This window comes from Theropithecus gelada, chromosome 13, assembly GCF_003255815.1.
Source record: "Theropithecus gelada isolate Dixy chromosome 13, Tgel_1.0, whole genome shotgun sequence".
Lineage (NCBI taxonomy): Eukaryota > Metazoa > Chordata > Mammalia > Primates > Cercopithecidae > Theropithecus > Theropithecus gelada.
The window spans coordinates 29,405,035-29,428,243 of record NC_037681.1 but is presented as its reverse complement, the minus strand read 5'-3'; the positions used below and the strand labels follow the sequence as shown (position 1 = coordinate 29,428,243).

The window sequence follows — 23,209 nt, the reverse complement described above, 5'->3', positions numbered from 1 at the left end:
GCTTCCAAAGTTTGTGTTATACTCAAAATATTTCAGATATTACCTTTATCATATTCTGAATACCCAGTATGCGTTTGGATCTATCACTGGAATTCTGGTTATGTTTCACTGATCTGTCTGTTCATCTGTTCATCTGTTCATCATTCTAGGTTTTAAAAAATGTGTTCTAGTCTCTGAAAGGGAAGTCATAAATTTTCTGGCTATCTCACATGATTATATTTCTATATTAGTTTTAAAATCAAGTTTTCTTTTTTTAAAATCCTATTGACATTTTTATTGTATGGACTTAATGATTAACATAGAGAGAAAGTAACATCTTTATGATTCTGAGTCTTCTCATCCAAGAAAGTTTTGCGTTTCCATTTATTCGAGTGAAGGTCTTTGAGCAGGGTATCTCCTTTGGACAGTTATGTGAACCTCTGTTTCATTAGAGCCATTACGTATTTTTTGTGTCTATTTATTACAGTACATAGTGTTACTATTAATAATAAGGTTTAACAAAAAACTAAAAGTCAGTAGCTGTGTAACCACCCTGGGCAAAAAGTAGAAATACTCAGCCCACAAAAGCCCCTTGTTGTCTGTCACTATTATAACCCGTTCTCTCCCTTCATAAGTAAACACTTTAGTGACTTCAGTGATAGTCATTTTCATGTTCTTCTTTACAGTTTTATCAATTATGTAGGCATTCCCAGACAATATGGTTTATTGCTTGCTGTTTGGAACTTTTTGTGAAATACATTTGTATATTGTATATATTCCTCTGAATTGACTTGAGATGTATGGTTTCTTCTAGAAGTTAGTTTCTTCATCTTCATTGTTTTGTGTAATTTCCCATTGTACAGATAAACCAGAATATATGTAGCCATTTTGCTGTTAAAGGTTTTATTTTTCCTTAGCATTTGGCTATTATGAACAACATTGTATTGAACATTCTTGTACATGCCTCTCCTAGTCCCCATGTTAGACACATGAGTATTGAGTGCTCTGTCATGGATAGGACTATTTTCAAACCTGTAAGAAAATACTGAATTTTTTTTCTACAGCACTTGTTGATCATGTATGAGAAATCCCATTGCTCTACATTGTATTTGGTATTGTGAGACTAAACTTTTGGCAATCTGGTAGGTGTATAATGGTGTCTTATTTGGCTTTGTTTTATCTCATAAAGATGTAAAAAAAAATGGTTCTTTCCTTTGCCTTTGGGCCCTGTCATCTCTACTTAACTTTGAAGTTGGTTTGTCGCTGCGAGGTTGGTTGATGAGGACACTTACTTTCCAAACATAGCTGCACGTAAGTTTTGCCTGGGAAATTAAAAAAAAATTCAAGGTCCCATTTCAAACTGGGGAATAAAAAGTTATGGAGCTAGAATCCAAGAATCTGTTTCTAACTAGCTGTCAGATGATTACTACACAGCTAAACTTCCACAGATAAGATCCCAGCACAGGGTCCTTGAAACTGAAGGTTGTTCTGTCTGTCTGTACTGTGTCTTCCTAGTCCGGTGAGTGTTTGGCATTTAAAACACACCTCAATTTGGAATAGCCACATATAATTGCTCATAGCCACATGGGGCCAGTGACTGTTATATTGAACAATGCAGATCTATTCAGTAAACTGCTCAGCAATAAGTGTATAGTTTGGTACACATTTTGAACTTTGATATACACTTTGATCTTTCCCATCAGGTTGTATACTTCACGCCTCCCCACGCCCCTTTCTATCAATGCAGGGTCTCACAAAGACTGGCTGTTCGCCTTGGGAGGGACTGGTTAAGAATATGTTACTGAAAATCCATTTATATTATTTTTAAAAATTAGAACATATTTTGTATTCCATCAGTAGAGATGTGGATGTAACAATTGATTTTTGGGGGCTGTTTTTATTGATTCGTTGAAGATTGTAATCACTTTGCACTATCTTAAAATTTAAGGTTTTTTTACTCCAAAATTATTATAGGTTAATTTTTGGCTTAGTGTAGAATGCTTAATTCTGATGTGGAGGTAATTAACAAGCTTTTGTTGGGCACGTGTGACAGTTGATGGGCATGTGGCTAGTGGCTATCATATTGAACGGTGCAGATCTTTTCAGAAAATTGCTCAGTTACATGTAAGTGTATGGTTTGATATGCATTTTAAATACCCCAGAAACTCCTTTCTCGTGTTCTAGTAAGAGGGAGGAAATCTAAAGCACGTAAAGCTGGAGAAAATATACAATCTATTGTGGAGACAGAATGTAAATTTGTGAATAACATTTTTATATTTTTTACCCACACATTAATTAAAGTGTAAGCACCCTTAGTAAAAATTTAAAGATGATAAGATCAGGTTCAACTTTGGAACTAAAAGGAAAAAAGTGTAAGATGGAGGAGATCGCAGAGGTTGAGGTCCTACATCTGCCATACTTGCTGCTTCCTTTTAAAGTAGAGGTAACACTGGTCTCACATGAGCATTGAGGATAGCTTAGGTTTCCTGAAATGTAATTACATTTGTTATACAGAAATGGAAAATGTTAGCACTGGGAGCACTAAGGTATTTGGTTTAAGTAGGAAATAGGTATAGATAAATGTTTTAATGCCGTAAGTGGGAAATTCAGAATTCCTGGTTTCTCTTAACTCAATGATATAACTACATTTGAACTGTTCTGTTTTTTTAAAAAACTAACCCAAAAAGTACATTGATGCGTGTCCATGTATTCATGTAATACAGTTGTATGTATACTGCAAAAATAAAAAGCTAAAGAGCTCGCAGACCATAATGGAAATCACTATTGGAAAAGACACCATAAAAAAAGATACAAGACTAAGCCATAGACTGACAGAGATGCTATTTGCAAAAGGTCAGTTTCAGATATATAAAGAATTCTTTTTAAATAAATCAATGAGAAAAAGACAAGCTGATAGAATAATGGGCAAAGGCTCTAAAGGGAAAACTAAATGTCCAATAGACATAAGAAAAATATTCATCCGGGCTAGTAATCGGGAGAGATACACATTTAAAAAATAGAGAAATAATGTTTTACATTTATTAGCTTGGCAAAAATTAGTAGTCTTGACAGTACCAACTGTTGTCAAGAATGTGGAGCAGTGGAACTCACATTGCTGATAAATACTTAATTAGGAGAGCAATTTAGCAATACTTAGTCAAGTGGATGTTGCTTGACTTGGAGGTTCTACTCTGGGTATTAACATAATGAAATACAATACACAAGGTGAGTAAATAAGGTAGAGCCATGTGTATCAACATAGATAAATGTCAGCAATGTAATACTAAGTGAAAAAAATTGCAGAAGCTTACATTCAGTTTTATACCATTTTTAGTTTAAAATAAATATTCAAAGCAATACCATATGTAAAATACACAAGTAGCGAAAGTATAAAAATATGCACGAGAATGCTACAACAAACTTAAGGCTAGTAATCTTTGTGGGAGGGATGGAAGGAGTAGGGCCAGAGGAGGGGTTTGCACAGGAGGCTTCATTGTATGTGTAGTATTAGAAATACTGGAATATTTCAAGTCCCTGTCGTTCTCCAATACCTCCTTCCTAGAGGTGACAGCATCTAATGGTTTAGTGTCTAGTGTTTCTGGGCCTGTGCATATGGAAGTAGAATAGCATGGGCTCTGGGGTAAGGGTGCCTGGTTGTGCAAGGTGGCTATGATTATTACATGAACCCCTCCTTGTAAAGCACAGTGTGCTGCACTGCCTGGCACACATCTGGTATCTGGAGCACCTACAATTAGTGAAGTATGATATATAAATGGACTATATGGAGACTATGTTAATGTCTAGCACATAGTAGGCTCATAATAAGTACAGAATAAATGCATATTTAATAAATGAATGTATATACATAGTTTGGATTTTTCTTCTATAACTCGTACCTTTCACTTACTAGTATTTCTTGGTAATCTTCCATATCGAAATATACAGATTTATAAAATTATTTTCGCCACATTTTTAAAAATCTGATTTTAATTTTTAGTTTCAGGTTGGGCGTGGTGACTCATGCCTGTAATCCCAGCACTTTGGGAGGCCGAGGTGGGTGGATCCCCTGAGGTCAGGAGTTCAAGACCAGCCTGACCAACATGGAGAAACCCCGTCTTTACTAAAAATACAAAAATTAGCCAGGCGTGGTAGTGTATGCCTATAATCCCAGCTGCTTGGGAGGCTGAGGCAGGAGAATCGCTTGAACCCAGGAGGTGGAGGTTGCAGTGAGCTGAGATTGTGCCCCTGCACTCCAGCCTGGGCAACAAGAGCAAAACTCCGTCTCAAAAAAAAAAAAAAAAATTTAGTTTCTTTTTGTGACTTGTTAGTTTCTTCCCTCCTCCCACCATTTTTTTTTTTTTTTTTTTTGAGAAAGCCTCTTGCTCTGTCGCCTTGACTGGAATGCAGTGGCGTGAGCACAGCTCACTACAACCTTGACTTCCAAGGCTCAAGCAATCCTTCCACCTCGGCCTCCCCAGTAGCTGGGACTACTGGTCTGCACCACCATGCCCAGCTAATTTTTGTATTTTTTTGTAGAGATGGGGTTTCGCCATGTTGCCCAGGCGCGAACTCCTGGATTCAAGTGATCCTCCTGCCTTGGCCTCCCAAAGTGTTGGGACTATAGGTATGAGCCACCTCGCTTGGCCCTGATTTTTGAACTGATGTTTATCTTTCTCTTACTGACTTTTAGGAGTTCTTTCTACCTTTTGAATACTAACTCTCTGTTACGTATCTCATGTGTGTATATAGGTTCTTTTTCCTTCCACGTTGTTACTTAGGATGTCTTTAGTATTTTTTTTGTTGTTTGTAGAAGTTTTTTATTTTTATGTAGTAAATCCATTCAATATATAAAATTTATATTAAATTATTGTTATATCACATAAGATTATAATCTCTTACATTCTTGTCTAGGATATACATACATACATACATACATATATATATATATGTGTAGTGTTAGTTTTCATAGTTAGGTTATGCTGCAGTAATAAACTATCCCCAAATCTCACAGGCTCAAAACACCAAAGGTCCCTCTTGCTACTTGCCCACTCATGGACTGGCAGGGTAATTTGCTCCTCATCATTTCTGGAACATTGCAGATAGCACAACTCTGAAGATTCTTGTTCTGGCAGTTAAGTGTCCTGGCCAAGAAGCAACACACATCACTTCTGCTAACAATTCACCAACCAAAACTTGTCCCCACAAGGGAGTAGGAAATACATCCTCTGTCTACCCAGAAGGGGAGGAGAACCAGATATAGGTGACTGGTACTAAAGACTATTACAGTTGTGTATGGACCTTTATTCTGTTTGGGGTTTGTTTTCAAATGTGGTAGGCAGTATAATGTAGTGGTCAGGAATTCAAGTTCTAGATCTAGACTACCTGATGAGTAACAAGTTACACTAGTTAAACTGTTTCAGACTTGGTAAGTGGAGATAATAGTAGAGTTCTCCTCATAGGGTTATTGTGAAGATTAAATAGATTATAAATATAAGGTGCTTAGAATGTTGTGTCAGCTTGGGTCCTCTGAGGAGCAGGTGCCAAAGAGCAATTAGAGAGCAAGTGATGAGCTGGGGAAGTTGTCTGTGAGACAATGCTCTGGGGAGCTGGCAGAGGGAGGGAGAGCTGCAGACTGCAGGACCGGCCCCTCTGGAGGAGAGGGGGAAGGAAGGAAGGCTGGGCAGGTGGAGGCACAGGCTGTCAGGAGTATGGCCTTGGCATGAGTCTGGACAGGGAGCCTGGCTGTGGGGAAGTGAAGTTCTAAGGAGGTCCCAGCATGGCCTTGGCATGAGCCTGGTGATGGGTATCAAGTGTGCTGCAGATGATGCTGCTGGTCAGTTATGCCCCCTGCGGGTGGAGATCTGAGGGGCGTGTACTCATACCTGCCATATAAGCACACGATTAATATTAGCAACGTGGCTTATCAAACGGGAGTGTAACTTGGTTTTTCCAAAAGGAAAACCAGTTACCCCAGTTACATTAATTGGATAATCTAGCTTTTTTTTTTTTTTTTTTTTTTTTCCCTACTGACGGGAAATGGAAATGCTGCTTTTCTGTAGATGTGAGATGCTCTATTTGTGTAACAGTCTCCTGTGGATGGCCCTGTGCATATGTGCTCTGACAGTGTGTAGTGGATCTTCGTGTGTGCCTAAGCTCTTGTGCTTTTGTGCCACTTTATCTGGGGTAAAGTTGTAAATGTTGAATTTCTTGGTAAAGGATATTATGTTTTAAGTTTTGGTGGCCGTTGTCCAATTTTCTTTAAAAGAGCTGTCCCAAGGTACAGTCAGATTAACAGTATAGAGCACCAGCTTCCTCATGTCCCCAGCAGCACTGAGAGGTGGAAGATAGTGCCTCACTGATGGTTTATTTCACACTTTGTTACTTATAGTTGAGACAGAATATTTTTCAGATTTTATTGGACATTGATATTTGTAAATTGTTCTTTCCTTTTGCCCAGTTTTCTATTGAGTGGTTCATAGTTTCTCATGGATATCCAAGAGTTCTGGATATGTAGAGGTGGAGGGTCAATCTCATCACTTTCTTGTTTTAAAAATCTTCCATGGTTTTGTCGTCACTATGGGCTCAAACACCTTGGCATGGCATTCAAAGCCCTCACTTCTGAACCACCCCACTTCCGACCTCATCTCCCGTGATCCCTGGCTATGCGGTGCGTTGGCGCTTTCCTGTCTGTGTGCTTCCTTCATGTTGTTTTCTTCCTTAAAATGCCATTTCCCTTTTTCTCCAACACAGTGCTTCTCACACCTTGAGGATCATAAGAACCTGTGTTTTCATTTTATTTTTTATATATATTTTTGGGCCTATCCCCCCAAGGATTTTGATTCAGTGTCCACAGTGAGGCCTGATCTCATTTTCTTTATCTGAATGATGACAATGTTGAAAAGATTTCAAAAATTCTGTACAATCCTATATGTGTGTTGTCCTTGACATACTCTTTCTTGGCAAGAATCATACTTTGTCTTGTAATGTATGAATAGATTGATATGGAACAGGGGAGGGGAAGCTGCCCCCTCCGATGGTTGTGGAGATGAGCGGGATTGGGAAGCACTGCCCACCCAGCTTGCTCCTCACATGCTTTGTGGCACGCACCCCTTCAGGCTCGCTCTTTTGTGGTGTCTTGAAGGATGTTCTATGTAACCATTAAGAAGACTCTGATGTTGGGTTGACGTTCCTTCTGTATATGTTTATGTTTTCCATTAGGTTCTAAAGTCATCCTAAGCTAGGACTGGGACTCGTGCATTTTTAGATTTCCCATGTTTGCGCATAGTAGATGCTTGGTAAATGTTTGCTATAATTAAATTAGGAGCTATCTGAAAAAGAAAGAAATAAGAGATATTTGAAACAAAGTTTTAAACTGTAAGAAACCATATAGATGTGAGTAGTTAATATGAAGAATACTGATTTTTCCATTTTATTCACTTTTTGCTTAATTAAAAAAATGCTGTTAGAATCCTTTAGAAGGCCGGGCACGGTGGCTCAAGCCTGTAATCCCAGCACTTTGGGAGGCCGAGACGGGCGGATCACGAGGTCAGGAGATCGAGACCATCCTGGGGTGAAACCCCGTCTCTACTAAAAAATACAAAAAACTAGCCGGGCAAGGTGGCGGGCGCCTGTAGTCCCAGCTACTCGGGAGGCTGAGGCAGGAGAATGGCGTAAACCCGGGAGGCGGAGCTTGCAGTGAGCTGAGATCCGGCCACTGCATTCCAGCCTGGGCGACAGAGCGAGACTCCGTCTCAAAAAAAAAAAAAAAAAAAAAAAAGAATCCTTTAGAAGGCAAGAAGTGTTAGAACTTTTGGAAAGACATTTTGCTTTTATTGAGTCTGTTTTAAAGAACAATTGTTTCTTAGACAATGTACAACAATGTTCTACTGTTTTTCTCCTTGAAATGTGAGAAAGAGAACATACTTGTCTGTGTCTTTAGGCAGAGATATCTCTATGGGTCTGTGGAGATAGCTACATGTAGATAGTGTGATTTGTTCACAATTTAGGTGCCTGAAACACTGATTGTTTTGTTATGTATTTTTTTGCAAGTTCCTAACGTCAATGGATTTTTTCTTTTATTTATAGACTTTAAGGCCTATTATTCCTAAGATTCTATGAGAATGTGTTTCATAAGAGAGAAATGGAGATTTTTGGCCAGGTGTGATGGTTCATGCCTATAATCCCAGCCCTTTGGGAGGCAGAGGCAGGCAGATTGTTTGAGCCCAGGAGTTCAAGACCATCTTGAGCAACATAGTGAAACTTTGTCTTTACAAAAAAATGCACAAATTAGCTTGGCATGGTGGTGTGTGCCTGTAGTCCCAGCTACTTGGAAGGCTGAGATGGGAGAATTGCCCAAGCCTGGGAGGTAGAGGCTGCAGTGAGCTATGATTTCACCACTGCAGTGCAGCCTTGGCCACAGAGCAAGATCCTGTCTTAAAAAAAAAAGGAAAAGGAAATGGAGATTTTTCTCCTGTCTGTCTTTACTTACCATGAGACATTCTTATTTTCTGTCTTTTTGTTTGGGGAGAAAAGAGCAGCAGCAGTCTTACCAGAGTGTATTTCACTTCTATAAGTCAAGAACAGTTTAGTTCCTAGTGAACTATGAGGAAATTTAAAAATTGAGGTTGGTGGACTTGAGCTTTTCGAAGGCTGCTTTGTCCCGTATCTAATTCATTCCTTCCCCTTGGGAGCCAATCCTTGAGATGCCTCAGAGCTTAGCTGCAGGTTCCCACTGTCCACAGTGGTGATGTTTAGGCCACAGTAGACTCCCCTTTACTCCCGTTGCCACAGACTGTCTTGCATCCCACCAGATCCTCCAGCCCCTGGTGCCCTTATAGTCTCAGGGTGCTTGGGGACTTTGACCCCTCCCGGAGCTTTTGCGAAGAAATTTAGTGCTCCTCTTTTTCACCAGTTACAGGGTTCCTTCAGTCATTAAAACAAGTTTCTCTTCCCCTTAACCCATAGGTGCCCTGGGCTTTTTGTTTCTGTGTCTGCAAACCAGTGTCAACCAGATTTTTCCAGGTGTCCTTCTACACCTGTCCCCACGTGGCCACACCTGTTCCCTGCCAGGTCTAGCAGAGACAGTATTGGTGGGCATTGGCCCATCACTTGGAACTTGAGGCTCATCCTTGGGATTTCCCTTAATTTTTGTTTTTGTTTGTAAATTTGGAAGGTCTTAATTTTTGTGTAACCTTTGTGTTTTTGTCCTGAGAATTTCAATGTAACATGACATGAAAAATTCAGGTCTGTGTTGCTAATACAAAATTTTAATTTTTCTTTACAGGTCAACTTTGTAGTGTGCCAACTCTTTGCCTTGCTAGCAGCCATTTGGTTTCGAACTTATCTACATTCAAGCAAAACTAGCTCTTTTATAAGACATGTAGTTGCTACCCTTTTGGGCCTTTATCTTGCACTTTTTTGCTTTGGATGGTAAGTAACTATTTTGATCCTTTTAAAATGAAGACTATTTGGATATATTTGAGAATTGAGTATGTGGAAAGATACAGTATGTAGGGTGTTGTTCTTACATTTACTTAAAAAGTTTTTTTTCCAGGCCAACTTTTAAATTTTTATTTTTAAAACAAAAAACAACGAATGGGAAATGGGCTCTCTCTCTCTCTCTTTAGTTTAGTCTTAGAGGAAAATTTACTATTTATAATTTATGAAAAGACAGATGAAAAGTATATAAAAGCATTTTATCCTGTCATGAGTAGTTCTTTACACCTATTTTGCAAATCTTTTATACTGACAGAAAAGCCATTTAAAATGTGTTTTTGTTTGTTTGGCTGTTTTTTCTCTGGGCAAGTAGCTTTTAAGAGCCTGATAAAGCCTATTGATAGAACTTTATTGCTGTTTTTTAGATTCTGCCATTAGCAAAAAGAGGCTTTTTGTTTGTTCATTTGTCTGTTCTTCATGGGGAAGAATTATTTATGATGGAAAGCTTTTATTTCTGACTTTTCAGATGGATGTTGGTATTTTCTTTCATTAGGTCTCTTTCTCAGTCCTCAGGGCTACCCTGAGAGCTTTAAATACAGAAATACTGTACTTCCTGTTTGTTACAGGAAGTAACAAACAAATGTTAGCTGTGCATGCAGAAGAAATCAGAAGGGCACACTGTCTTGGCAAAACAGCAGAAACTCTCAGTGGCAGTCTCTTTGTGGTCTCTTCCTGAGCTTGCTTTCTTATGTGAGCACTTGTGCTGCATGCTCATCTGCTGTAGTGTTCGCCATTCACAGTGAAGGACTTCTAGACTTGCTCTTCTGCAGATTGTTGTTTGATATCAGAATTCCCTGAGAAGATGAAAATGCACTCACTCGGTCTGTGCCTTAGTAGTTTCTGTTGTGGGTTGTAGAATCTGGGACTTTAATGACGCTTTTGTGTTTGTTCTAGAATGTTGTTTTTTGATGGTTATGAGGATTGGAATACACTGATATTTCTTAATCTAATTTTTGCCTCTGGCAATTGCAAGTGTTTCCTAGAAACTCATGAAAAATTAATTAGGGATAATTTATTCAGTCTCTACCATATTATCTCTGATAGGCACTGCCTTGGTAGACAGTGTTTAGTATTGAGATTTAAATATGACCTCTTAAATAAGACCCAAGTCTGGTCTTTTTTGCTTCATTGAGATCACATTTATATCATCACAGTTTTTTAAGGTTTCTCAGGTGATACAATTTAAACTTTTCATAAATCATGCCATGGAGTAGTATATATTTTTCAAACTTTTGATTATGGAGCTTTTCAAACATAAAGGTACAAAGAACAATATAGTGAGCCCTCATATGCCCATCACTCAGCTTCAACAGTTATTAAAATTCTACCATTCTTGTTTTATCTTTTTCAACTTATTTTTGTAGAGTATTTTAAAGCATATCCCAGTCTACGCATTTCAGCCACAAATAACTTTGATATTCAGTATATATTTGGGTAGCATATTTCCATAATGCATTGGGAAAGGCTTATAGTTCATATTGGCCAACTCCAGGGGACACCATTCACTCTGTGGTCTATGGAGACAGAGTAGAAGATAAAAATATAAATAGTATCTCCTACAGTTGTGTAACATGGAGGTACTGCCAAAGATGAGGAGGCATCTCTTTACTTAAAAATCTTTTACTAAAGAAGTGTTCTCTTGCTGTGAAGCCTTCTTGGATGCCTTGTAACACAATGTCACAAGTAACCCGACGTTGTTAATGTCAGGTAGTCTGAAGTACTTCAAATTATATGTGATAACCAGGATTTCTTCTTTTTTCAATTTTTTAAGACAGGGTCTCACTTTGTTGCCCATGCTGGAGTGCAGTGACGTGATCACAGCTCACTGCAGCCTCAATCTCCTGGGCTCAGGTGATTGATCCTCCCACCTCAGCCTCCTAGGCAGCTGGGATTATAGGCGTGTGCCACCACACCTGGCTAATTTTTTGTAGAGGTGGAGTTTCGCCATGTTGTCTAAACTGGTCTTGAACTCCCAGACTCAAGCAGTCTGCCCACCTTGACTTCCCAAAGTGTTGGGATTATAGGCGTGAGCCACTGTGCCCAGCCAGGATTTTTATTTTTATTTTTCAAACGAGTTCTCTATTTTTTTCTTAAAGGAGAAAGCTTTCTGTATTCTTTCTTTGGAAAGAGGGATTGTTTATGCCTCTGTACCATGTGTAAGATCACTCTTTGTTAATTGGAATTAACTAATAGGGATATATTATTTTGATTTGCATTTCAGTATTTTCTTTTGTAGGCTCAAAAACAATTGTATCTGCTATTGATTTTGACAACTTGTCTTTTGGAAAACATGTTAGTACTCTGTAAGTATACAGGCATGCCTCAGAGATATTGCAGATTTGATTCCAGACCACAACAATATAGTGAATATCATAATAAAGCAAGTCACATAAACTTTTTTGGTTTCCCAGTGCATTTAAAAGTTATATTTACCCTATATTCTAGTCTATTAAGTATGCAATATAATTATGTCTAAAAAAATGTACATACCTTAATTGAAAAATTTTTTATTAGTAAATAATACTAAGGATCATCTGGACCTTCAGTGGGTTGTAATCTCTTTGTTGGTAGAAGATCTTGTTTGATGTTGATGGCTGCTCGCTTATCAGTGTTGTCTGCTGAAGGTTTGGGTTGCTGTGGCAAATTCTAAAAAGGCAACAATGAACTTTACCATAGTGATCGACTCTTCTTTTCACAAAAGATTTCTCTGTAGCATGTGATGCTGTTTGATAGCCTTTTACCCACAGTAGAACTTTCAAAATCGGAGGCAAACCCTGCTGCTGCTTTGTCAGCTAAGTTTCTGTAATATTCTAAATTCTGAATTAAAAGTAGAGTCCAAGATGGCTGATTAGAGACTTTCAGTGTGCCTCAGCCACTTGGAAATAGCATGGTAGTACATAAAGATCAACTCTCTGAGCTTTAATTCAAGAAGGAAAACAGAAATTCACCAGAATTGTGAAGGACACCTCAGATCCTGAAGGGAATGCTGGCAAACAGCCCCTGTGATAGCATCCAGTTGATAAAAGTGAGTGAAGCCCCAGTAAGTGAGAGAGGCAGGGAGCCCTTCTCTGTTGCTCACTTTTCCACTGAGGATCTGAGCAACCCACTCTGAGGGAGAGCACTTTGTTTCTCCCAAGCCCTGGAGCCAACTTGGGGAGAGGATTTGAGACACTGTGAGAAACAGACATCATGAAAAGCTGCAGACATTCTCCCAGACCTGAGATGGAAAACAGGACACAATTTTTAATCCAGGCACGTATGAAGCCAGCCATTCCTTGGTGACTCAGCAGCATGGCCGTGCAGGCATTTCAGTCTTGGGCCAGAGATTAGAGCACCTGCTCTGGAGTGGGGTAGGGGCTTCCACAGCTAGAACTGTGGAAAGCGCCTCAGCTGTAGGGCAAGAATTGTGCTTTCCTCCATTGCAAGACTGGGTCAGGAGGAGAGCTGCTAAGTTGCAGTTTCTCCTGGGCAGCAAGACTTGCAGCCAAGGCCAGCTTGGTGACCTGAAACTGATCCATGTGTGCCATTGTTGGGTGCCCCACTCTGTTCTACTGATACTGTGGTATGACAGGCCCTCTCTACTCCACCTGCAGGCAGAAATCCAGACATTTGAGAGCACCTATTTGCCTGGACCAGCAGACTGAGCCACCCCATCCCTCCTGGACATAGATCGTGGTGCAGTGAGGCTCTCTCTGCTCCACACCCAGGCAAATCTACAGGCATTTAGACCTTCTGCTTCTCTGGTTCAGCAGCCTGAGCCGCCCCACTCTTCCTGGACGTAGATTGTGGTTCAAAGGGACCCTCTGTGTTCCATGCCCAGGCAGGTTTCCAAGCATATGGAATGGCAACTCTTCTAGATTAGAAGTTTAAGCCATCTCCCATTCCTGTGTAGAGAACATGGAGCCCAGATGGTTTCCCAGCTGCATGCCTAGGCACAATCCTGCGTTCTTGGTGGCTGCCCTCTGGATTCTCCCTTGGCACTAGTGTCTGTGCTTGCCACTGGGGGATCTGTAGGCCAGCCTGCTCTGTTTGGCCCTGCTGTTTGTGGCCCCTGTCCCCCTGGGGCTGAGTAGGGAGCTCAGACCACTGTATAGTCCACAAACCAGCTTATTGCCTGAGGCAGTAGAGAGCTTCTGCCAATAAATAAGGATCAAGTATATACTCAGCTGTGTTGGCTGCAGCCAGCTTTCACTTATAAGCACCATCTGTGGGCTTGTAGGTTGAACTTCACATTAAGGAGGGAGAAATCTCATTAAGGAGGGAGAAAAAGGAAAAAGGAAAGAAAAAATAACATGACAGGGAAAGAAAGAAAAAGAAAAAAACTTACCTGCATGAAAATAATTACAGAAATTAGAAGTGCCAGCATCTCTAGATGAGAAAGAACCAGTGCAAGAATTTTGGCGTTATGTAGTGACACCACCAAATGATTGCACTAGATCTCCAGCAGTGGAGCCTAACCAAAATAGAAACTCAGAAATGACAGATAAAGAATCAAATCATGGATTGCAAGGAAGCTCAGTGAGATCCAAGACAAAGTTGAAAGTCAACACAAAGAAACTTCTAAGGCAATCCAGGAAATGAAGGAAGAGATAAACATCTGTAAAAGAAATCAGTCAGAACTTTTGGAATTGAAAAACTCACTCAAGGAATTTCAAAATACAGTTGAAAGCTCTATCAATAGACTGGACCAAGCAGAGAAAAGAATTTCAGAGCTTGAAGACCAGTCTTTGGAACTAACCCAATCAGACAAAAATAGAAAAGAATTTTAATAAATGAACAAAATCTTCAAGAAATATGGGATTATGTGAAGCAACCAAATGTACAAATTATTAGCATTCCTGAGAGAGAAGGAGAAAAAGTAAACAACCTGGAAAATGTATTTGAGGAAATAATTCAAGAAAACTTCCCTAATCTTGCTAGAAGTAGCCATCCATATATAAGAAATCCAGAAAACATCTGCAAGATAGTATATAAAATGAGTAACACCAAGGCGTATAGTCACCAGACTGTCCAAGGTCAGTGCTAAGGAAAAAAATCTTAAAAGTAGCTTGAGAAAAAGGGCAAGCCATATACAAAGGGAACCCCATCAGGGCTAACCTTACAAGCCAGGACAGATTGGAGAGCTATTTTCAGCATTCTTAAAGACATTCCAACTAAGAATTTCTCAACCCACCAAACTAAACTTCTTAAGTGAAGGAGAACTAGACTTTCTTCTAGACAAGCAAGCACTAAGGGAATTTGTTACTATCAGACCAGCCTTAGCTCCTTAAGGGAGTTCTAACACAGAAACAAAAGAACAATACCTGCTACCACAATAACAACATAAATATGTAGCCCACAGACCCTGTAAAGCAGCCACACAATAGAAACTACAAAGCAACCAGCTAACAATGTCATGATAGAATGAAAACCTCACATATCAATATTAACTTTGAATATAAATGACCTACATGCTCCACTTAAAAGGCACAGAGTGGCAGGTGGAATAAAAACAAAAGACCCATTCTTGTGCAGTCTTCAAGAGACCCATCTCACACATAATGACACCCATAGGCTCAAAGTAAAGGGTTGGAGAAAGATCTACCATGCAAATGGGGGGTGGAAAAAAAATGCAGAGGTTGCTTGCTATTCTTATATATGATAAAACAGACTTTAAACCAGCAGCAGTTAAAAAAAAAAAGGGTATTACATAATGAATCCTACATGCATAAAATCATAAAATTACGTACAATTCTACCTGAATAAAATTACATAAAATTCTGCCTCTCAAGGGTTCAACTCAAGAAGAAGACTTAACTATCCTAAGTATGTACATGCGCAGCATTGGAGCACTTAGATTGATAAGACAGGTACTTCTAGACCTATGAAAAGACTTAGCCACACAATAATAGTGGGGAACTTTAACTCCCACTGACAGCATTAGACAGATCAATGAGGCAGAAAACTAATAAATTAACTCTGGACTTATAGTCATCACTTGACTAAGCGGACCTAATAAACATTACAGAATGCTCCACCCATCAGCCACAGGATATACGTTCTTCTTATCTGCACATGGAATGTACTTCAAGATCGACCACATGCTCAGGCATAAAACAAGTCTCAATACCTTCAGAAAAACTGAAACCATACCGTCTATGCTCTTGGACCACAGTTGAGTAAAAATGGAAATCAATACCAAGAAGATCTCTCAAAACCACACAGTTACATGGAAATTAAACAATTTGCTCCTGAATTGCTTTTGAATAAACAATGAAATCAAGGCAGAAGCTTAAAAATTCTTTGAAATAAATGAAAACAGAGACACAATATACCAAAAGCTCTGGGATGCAGCAAAAGCGTGTTAAGAGGAAAGTACACAGTAATAAACATCACTTCAAAAAGTTAGATCTCAAAATAATGATCTAACATCACACCTAGAGGAACTAGAAAAACGAGAACAAACTAACCCCAAAGCTAGCAGAAGAAAAGAAGTCACTAAAATCAGAGCTGAACTGAATGAAATTGAGACCCAAAAATCCAACCAAAGACCCAACAAAACCAAAAGTTTGTTCTTTAAAAGGATAAACAGGGCCAATAGATTGCAAGCTAGATTAACAAAGAGAGGAAATCCAAATAAGCACAATCAGAAATGACAAAGGTGACATTACAGCTGATCCCACAGAAATACAAAAAGATCCTCAGAGACTATTATAAACATCTCTGTGCACACAAACTAGAAAATCTAGGGGAAATGGATAAATTCCTGGAAATACACAGTCTTGTAAGATTGAATCAGGAAGAAATTGAAACACTGAACAGACTAATATTGAGTTCTAAAATTGAACCTGTAATGAAAAACCTACCAACCACAAAAAAAGCCCTTGACCAGGTAGATTCACAGCTGATTTCTATTAGATGTATAAAGAAGAGCTGGTGGCCGGGCATGGTGGCTCACACTTGTTATCCCTGTACTTTGGGAGGCCAAGGCGGGTGTATTACCTGAGCTCAGGAGTTTGAGAACAGCCTGGCCAACATGGGAAAACCCCATCTCTATTAAAAATACAAAAATTAGCCAGGCGTGGTGGCACACGTCTGTAATCCCAGCTACTTGGGAGGCTGAGGCAGGAGAATTGCTTGAGCTCGGGAGACAGAGGTTGCAGTGAGCCAAGATCATGCCACTGCACTCCAGCCTGGGCAACAGAGTGAGACTCAGTCTCAAAAAAAAACTGGAATCATTTTATTGAGAACAGGAATGAGAGAAGGATATCCCCTCTCACCACTCCTGTTCAACATAGTTCTGGAAGTGCTAGCCACAGCAGTTAGACAAGAGAAAGAAATAGAAGGCATCCAAATAGGAAAAGAAGAAATCAAACTCTTGGTCTTTGCTGATGATATGATTCTATACTTAGAAAACCCTAAGGACTCCTCCTTAGGAAGAGTTAGAACTGATAAATAAGGCTGTTAGAACTGATAAATGATTGTAGCAAGATTTCAGGCTACAAGATTGATGTACAGAAATCAGCAGCTTTTCTATATACCAATAATGTTCAAGCTGAGAGCCAAATCAAGAATGTAATCTCATTTACAATAGCCACACAGACAAAAAAAAAAATACCTAGGAATACATCTAACTAGGGAGGTGAAAGATCTTTACAAGGAAAGCTTCAAAACACCACTAAAATAAATCATAGATGACACAACAAATGGAAAAACCTCTCAGCTTATGGATTGGAAGAGTCAATGCCACTAAAATGGCCATACTGCCCAAAGCAATTCCTATCAAACTACCAACGTCATTTTTCACAGAATTGGAAAAAACTATGCTAAAATTCATATGGAACCAAAAAAGAGCCCAAATAGCCAAAGCAATCTTAAGCAAAATGAACAAAGTTGGAGGCATCACACTACATGACTTAAAACTGTACTATAAGGATACAGTAACCAAAACAGCATGATAGTGGTACAAAACAGATATAAACCAATGGAACAGAATAGAGGACTGCCAAATAAAGCCACACACCTACAGCCATCTAATCGTCAACAAAATTGACAAAAATAAAGAGTGGGGAAAGGACTCCCTAGTCAATAAATGGTGCTGGTATAATTGGCTAGTCATATGCAGAAGAATGAAACTAGACCCCTACCTTTCACCATGTACAAAAATTAACTCAAGATGGATTAAAGATTTAAATGTAAGACCTCAAACTATAGGAATCCTGAAAAAAAAAGTGAAGAACATCATTTTATCTGGGCATTGACCTTGGGAAAGGATTTATGATTAAAGTCCTCAAAAGCAATTGCAAGAAAAACAAAAATTGACAAGTGGAACCTAATTAGAACCAAAAAGCTTCTGCACAGCAAAAGAAACTATCAACAGAGTAAACAGACCACCTACAGAATGGGAGAAAATATTTGCTAACTATAGATTTGACAAAGGTTTAATATCCAGAATCTATAAGGAATTTAAACAGTTGAACAGGCAAAAAGCAAATAATCCCATTAAAAATGGGCAAAAGGCACGAAAAGACACTTTTCAAAAGAAGACATACAAGTGTTCAACAAACATGAAAAAATTACTCCGCATTATTAATCATCAGAGAAATGCAAATCAAAACCATGACAAGATACCATCTCATACCAGTCAGAATAGTTATTATTAAAAAGTCAAAACACAATGGATATTGGCAAGGCTGTGGAGAAAAGGGAATGCTTCATACAACGTTGGGAAAGTAAGTTAGTTCGGCCACTGTGGAAAGCGGTTTGCAGATTTCTTAAAGAACTTAAAACAACTACAGTTTGACCCAGCAATTCCATTACTGGGTATATACCCCAAGGAAAACGAATTATTCTGCCAAAAAGACACATGCTTTTCCCTGTTAATCACAGCACTATTCACAATAGCAAAGACATGGAATCAACCTAGATGCTCATCAATGCTGGACTGGACAAAGAAAATGTCGTACATATATACCATGGAATACCACACAGCTATAAAAAAGAATGAAATCATGCCCTTTGTGGCAACATGGATGGAGTTGGAGGCCATTATCCTATGCAAATTAACATAGGAACATAAAACCAAATATTGCATGGTCTCACTTATAAGTGGGAGCTAAACATTGGGTACTCATGGACATAGAGATGGCAACAATAGTCACTAGGGACTACTAGAGATGGGAGATAAGGAGGGGAGCAATAGTTGAAAAACTGACTGTTGGGTGCTATGCTTAGTACCTGGGTGATGGGATCATTCATAACCTAAAACCTCATCATTATGGAATATACCCAGGTACTGCACATGTATCCCCTGAATCTAAAATAGAAGTTGGAAAGAAAATGTTTTTGTTGTTATTCCAACAATGTTCACAGTATCTTTACCAGGAGTAGACTCCATCTGAAGAAATCACTTTCTTTGCTCATGAAATTTTGTCATGAGATTGCAGTAATCAGTCACATCTTTAGGCTTAACTTCTAGTTTTCCTGCTATTTTCCACCACATCTGCAGTTACTTACTCCACTGAAGTCTCGAACCCCTCAATGACATCCATGAGAGTTGGAATCAACCTCTTCCAAACTGTTGCTAATGTTTATGTTTTGACCTCCTCCCATGAATCACAAATGTATTTAGTGGCATCTAGAATGGTGAATCCTTTCCAGAAAGTTTTCAATTTAGTTTGCCTAGATCCATCAGAGGAATCACTATCTATGGCAGCTATAGCCCTACGAAGTGCATTTCTTTTTTTTTTTTTTTTTTTTTGAGACGGAGTCTCACTGTGTCTCCCAGGCTGGAGTGCAGTGGCGTGATCTCGGCTCACTGCAAGCTCCGCCTCCTGGGTTCACACCATTCTCCCGCCTCAGCCTCCCAAGTAGCTGGGACTACAGGCGAACGAGACTTGAAAGTCAGAATTACTCCCTGAGCTGCAGGCTGCATAATGGGTATTGTGTTAGCAGGTATGGAGATGGCTTCTTTCCTTAAACATCATGAGCCAGTATCTGCTACTTTCAAAATTTTCTTTTACAGCTTCACCTCTCTCCACCTTACTAGAATTGAAGAGAGTTAGGGTCTTGATCTGGACTAGGCTTTGACTTAAGGAATGTTTGGCTGGTTTAAGCTTCTGTCCAGACAATTAAACTTTCTCTATGTTAGCAGCAATGCTGTTATGCTTTCTTATCATTTGTGTGTGTTCAGTGGAGTAGCACTCTCAGTTTCCTCCCATAACTTTTTCTTTGTATTTACAACTGGTGTAAGAAGCTTAGCTTTCAGCCTGTCTTGGCTTTTGACATACCATCGTCACTAAGCTTAATCATTTTTGGCTTTTGATTTAACGGTGAGAGACATACAACTTTTCCTTTTACTTGAACACTTAAGAGGCCATTGTAGGTTAATTAATTGGCCTAATTTAAATAATTGTTGTCTCTCCGGAATGGGGAAGCCTCAGGAGAGGGAGAAAGACAGAGGAAGACAGAGACTGCTGGTCAGTGGAGCAGTCAGAACACACCTAACATTTATCAATTAAGTTCTTATGTGGGCACAGTATGTGGCGCCCCGAACGATTACAGTAGTAACATCAAAGATCGCTGATCACAGATCACTGTAGCAGGTAAAATAATATTGAAAAAGTTTGAACTATTGTTGAGAATTACCAAACTGCGACAAAGAGACATGAAGTCCCAGCATGTGCTATTGGAAAAATGGTGCCAAGAGGCTGACACGATGCAGGGTTGCCACAAACCTTCAAGTTGGAAAAAATCTCAGTATCTGCAAAGCACAGTAAGGCAAAGTACAGTAAAACAAGTCATGCCTGTAACTTATCAAAACCTCCTTCTCTTTGGTCTTAGTTTTTTTTTAAAAAAAAAAAAAAAAAAGAAAGAAAGATCATCTGCAAGTTCCTTTTAAGTGAGAATTAATTTAGACTTCAATTATTTATTTAAATGTCTTTCATAATAACACCATATGGTAATGGGATAGAGCTTAAACTCTGAAGTCAGGCAAACCTGTATTCCAGTGTGGCTGCCTTGGTCTGGTGGCTGTATGACTTTGGACATGTTATTCGCCACTCTGAGCTTCACTTTCCTCATCTGTGAAATAGAACCAATGATTACTCTGAGAAGTAAATCTGTAAAACTACGGAAAGAACATGGTGTGATAGCTAGTATTATGAACATGGAAAGTTACTCAGAGTCATTCATCTGTTATTACCATCATCCAGAGTGATGCAGGCTGGAAATTTTTGTGTTTATCTCTTTTTTAGCATATATCGTACAGTATTGAAGTAATCTAGTCTTGTCTTTCTGTCTAGACTGGGAGCTCTATGAGGACATAAACTGTGTCTCATTGACTCTTGTATTTCTAGTGTTCAGTACAGTGCCTTTCAGACGGTGGACATTCGGTAAAGATTAGTGGAACAATTGAGGTGTTTTCAACCTTTTTTTAAAACTTTTTTTTTTTTTTTGCTAAAAATAAACCTTATACTTGCCTTTAGTGTGACTTGAAATTCAGAAGACTTAAAATGTGGTATCTGAAAACAAACTAATGTTTTGTGACAAAGCATTGTTTTATTTTCCAAGTGCTTATTAGGTAGCTTAAAAGATTATGATATACAGCTTATGGGGTTCCATTCTACCTGACTGCATTCCCTGGAGAATCAGCCAGTGGATAAATTGCCCCGAAACAACTTGAGTTTTGATGTGAGTTGGAATATACTGACTAGATACATGATCTTAGTTTCCTCAGTTCTGAAATTATGAGGGTTGGATTGTAATAGACTTTTAACATATCTGTCTTTAATTTTTAGTTTACTAATAATACTTAATAGTTGAGTGCTTACTACGTGCTAGATAACCCTGCCAATGCTTTTCATGTATTATCCCTTAATCCTGAAAAATCTCAAGTGGCTACTGTGTTTATTATGGTCACTTTACAAATGAGAACAAGCAGACTAGCTCAGTACAGAAAATTATGAAGAATATCAACAGTGCATTCACTGAGTAGAAAAGCAACTGAATGCTTGTTGCGGAGGTCAGTGAGATAGAGGTAAATGCAGATTCATCTTCTACTGCTAAACTTAGATTGTTGCAACAACGAAGGCTTACACAGCAGGAGGCTGCCCAAATGTTAAACTGCACTCCAAAGATGGCCAAACGTATCACCTGAATGGCTATGTCCGGAGAGGAGAGGCCACCTTAAGGTGATATGAGACACCATATCACCGTTTGAGAAGACTCGTAGCTTCTAAAGTTGTGATATATCCCTCATATTTCAAGAAATTTAACATAGCAAAGGAGCACTTTTTTCCCCCAAGAGTCCTTAAAAATGTGTTTTCCGTGTTTAAGATAAGTACCTCTATTGAGTTCTACTCTCAATTTAAGAAGCCCTTGAAGGTGTTCTAGCAGCCCTTGTCACCTTTTCCCACGAAGTCAGAAGTCAGCCAGTGAACTGCTAGTGTTGGCAACAAATAAGAAGTAGATCATTAATTTGAAAAGTGTGTGTTTTAATTGTTTTTTAAAAAAACTTTCTTCTATTTCCTTTTATACTCATTTAGGTTTTTCTGCTTCCTCTGATTATAATAGTTTTTTTTAAAAAGGCCACCATTTTTTCATTGCGTGTGTATGTGAGTGCGTGTCAGTCAAATACATAGACTGACCTCTTCTGTACAACAGGTCAAATAAGTTTCTCCTACGGGCCTGCCTTGGAGACTATTACTGATTTATAATATTTCTATGGAAAAATGTGTTCAAAATTTTGCGTAACTTTTCCACATTGGAGGTGCCTGTTATTCCATATGGATTAAGTTTAAAAGTTATTTTGATTATAGGTTAACACTCTCAGTAGTAGTTTAAAATTAAAGTAGATTTAGAGATTCAAGAGAAAACAGAAAATACTTTAAATTGTGCCTGATGATTTGAAAATTTTATTTTAAATTGTTCGTGCCACCAAAGGGGAAAGAAATTAGAAAGAGTGTGTGCGCATGCATGGACATGCATAAATTAGGGATGGTTTTGATGGATTTTAGTCACAGACATGCTGATCATATTTTGCCTGAATTTTGTGAAATGAGTAAATTATCTCATTTAATGGTGGATTTCAAGAATGTTGGAATATTAGAAAATACTGTGTCATGGGCTGGGTGCGGTGGTTCATGCCAGTAATCCTAGTACTTTGGTAGGCTGAGCTGGGCGGATCACGAGGTCAGGAGTTTGAGACCTGCCTGGCCAACATAGTGAATCCCTATCTCTACTGAAAATACAAAAAATTAGCTGGGTGTGGTGGTGGGCGCCTGTAATCCCAGCTACTTGGGAGGCTGAGATAGGAGAATTGCTTGAACCCGGGAGGCCGAGGTTGCAGTGAGCCGAGATCACGCCATTGCACTCCAGCCAGGCGACAGTGTGAGACTGTCTCAAAAAAGAAAAGAAAAGACTGTGTCATGTTAGCCAGAATGTTTGTAGATATGTTACAGCAAATTAAAATTAGTGAATTCAATTTATATAAGGAAGTTCATTTGACTTGAGCCATCATGTATTCAGAAGAAGTGGATTTGAGTATACCCTTTTCTTTTGTAAATTCTAATATTTAGTACTTTTTTGTTGTTTTGTCAGTCATACTGTTAAAAAGGTAGAGGCAGAGTACAAAGTTGGTATTGGAGAAACTAGCTTGGGAAAACAACTGATGTTCTGTCAGGATGATCCTGAAATTCATATTAATTACTTTTTAAAATAATTGTGCCTTGAGTTATAAAGAAAGCTATAATCCTGA

At 38.9% G+C, this 23,209-nt stretch overlaps 1 protein-coding gene across 5 annotated transcripts in view; it reads left to right on the top strand.

Moving 5' to 3' along the window:
* The window catches only part of MBOAT2 (membrane bound O-acyltransferase domain containing 2), a 147,939-nt gene that overhangs the window by 30,151 nt on the left and 94,579 nt on the right, over positions 1-23,209 (top strand). For 3 of the 5 annotated variants that reach the window (XR_003115296.1, XR_003115295.1, XM_025354337.1), the window contains exon 2: positions 9,263-9,408. The exons of the other annotated variants lie outside the window; for them this stretch is intronic. Coding sequence is in view for 1 of the 3 variants with exons in the window: in XM_025354337.1 (XP_025210122.1) it covers positions 9,263-9,408 (146 nt within the window). In the remaining 2 variants the exon portion in view is untranslated. The remainder of the gene's footprint in view (positions 1-9,262; positions 9,409-23,209) is intronic. 5 annotated transcript variants of the gene reach the window in all.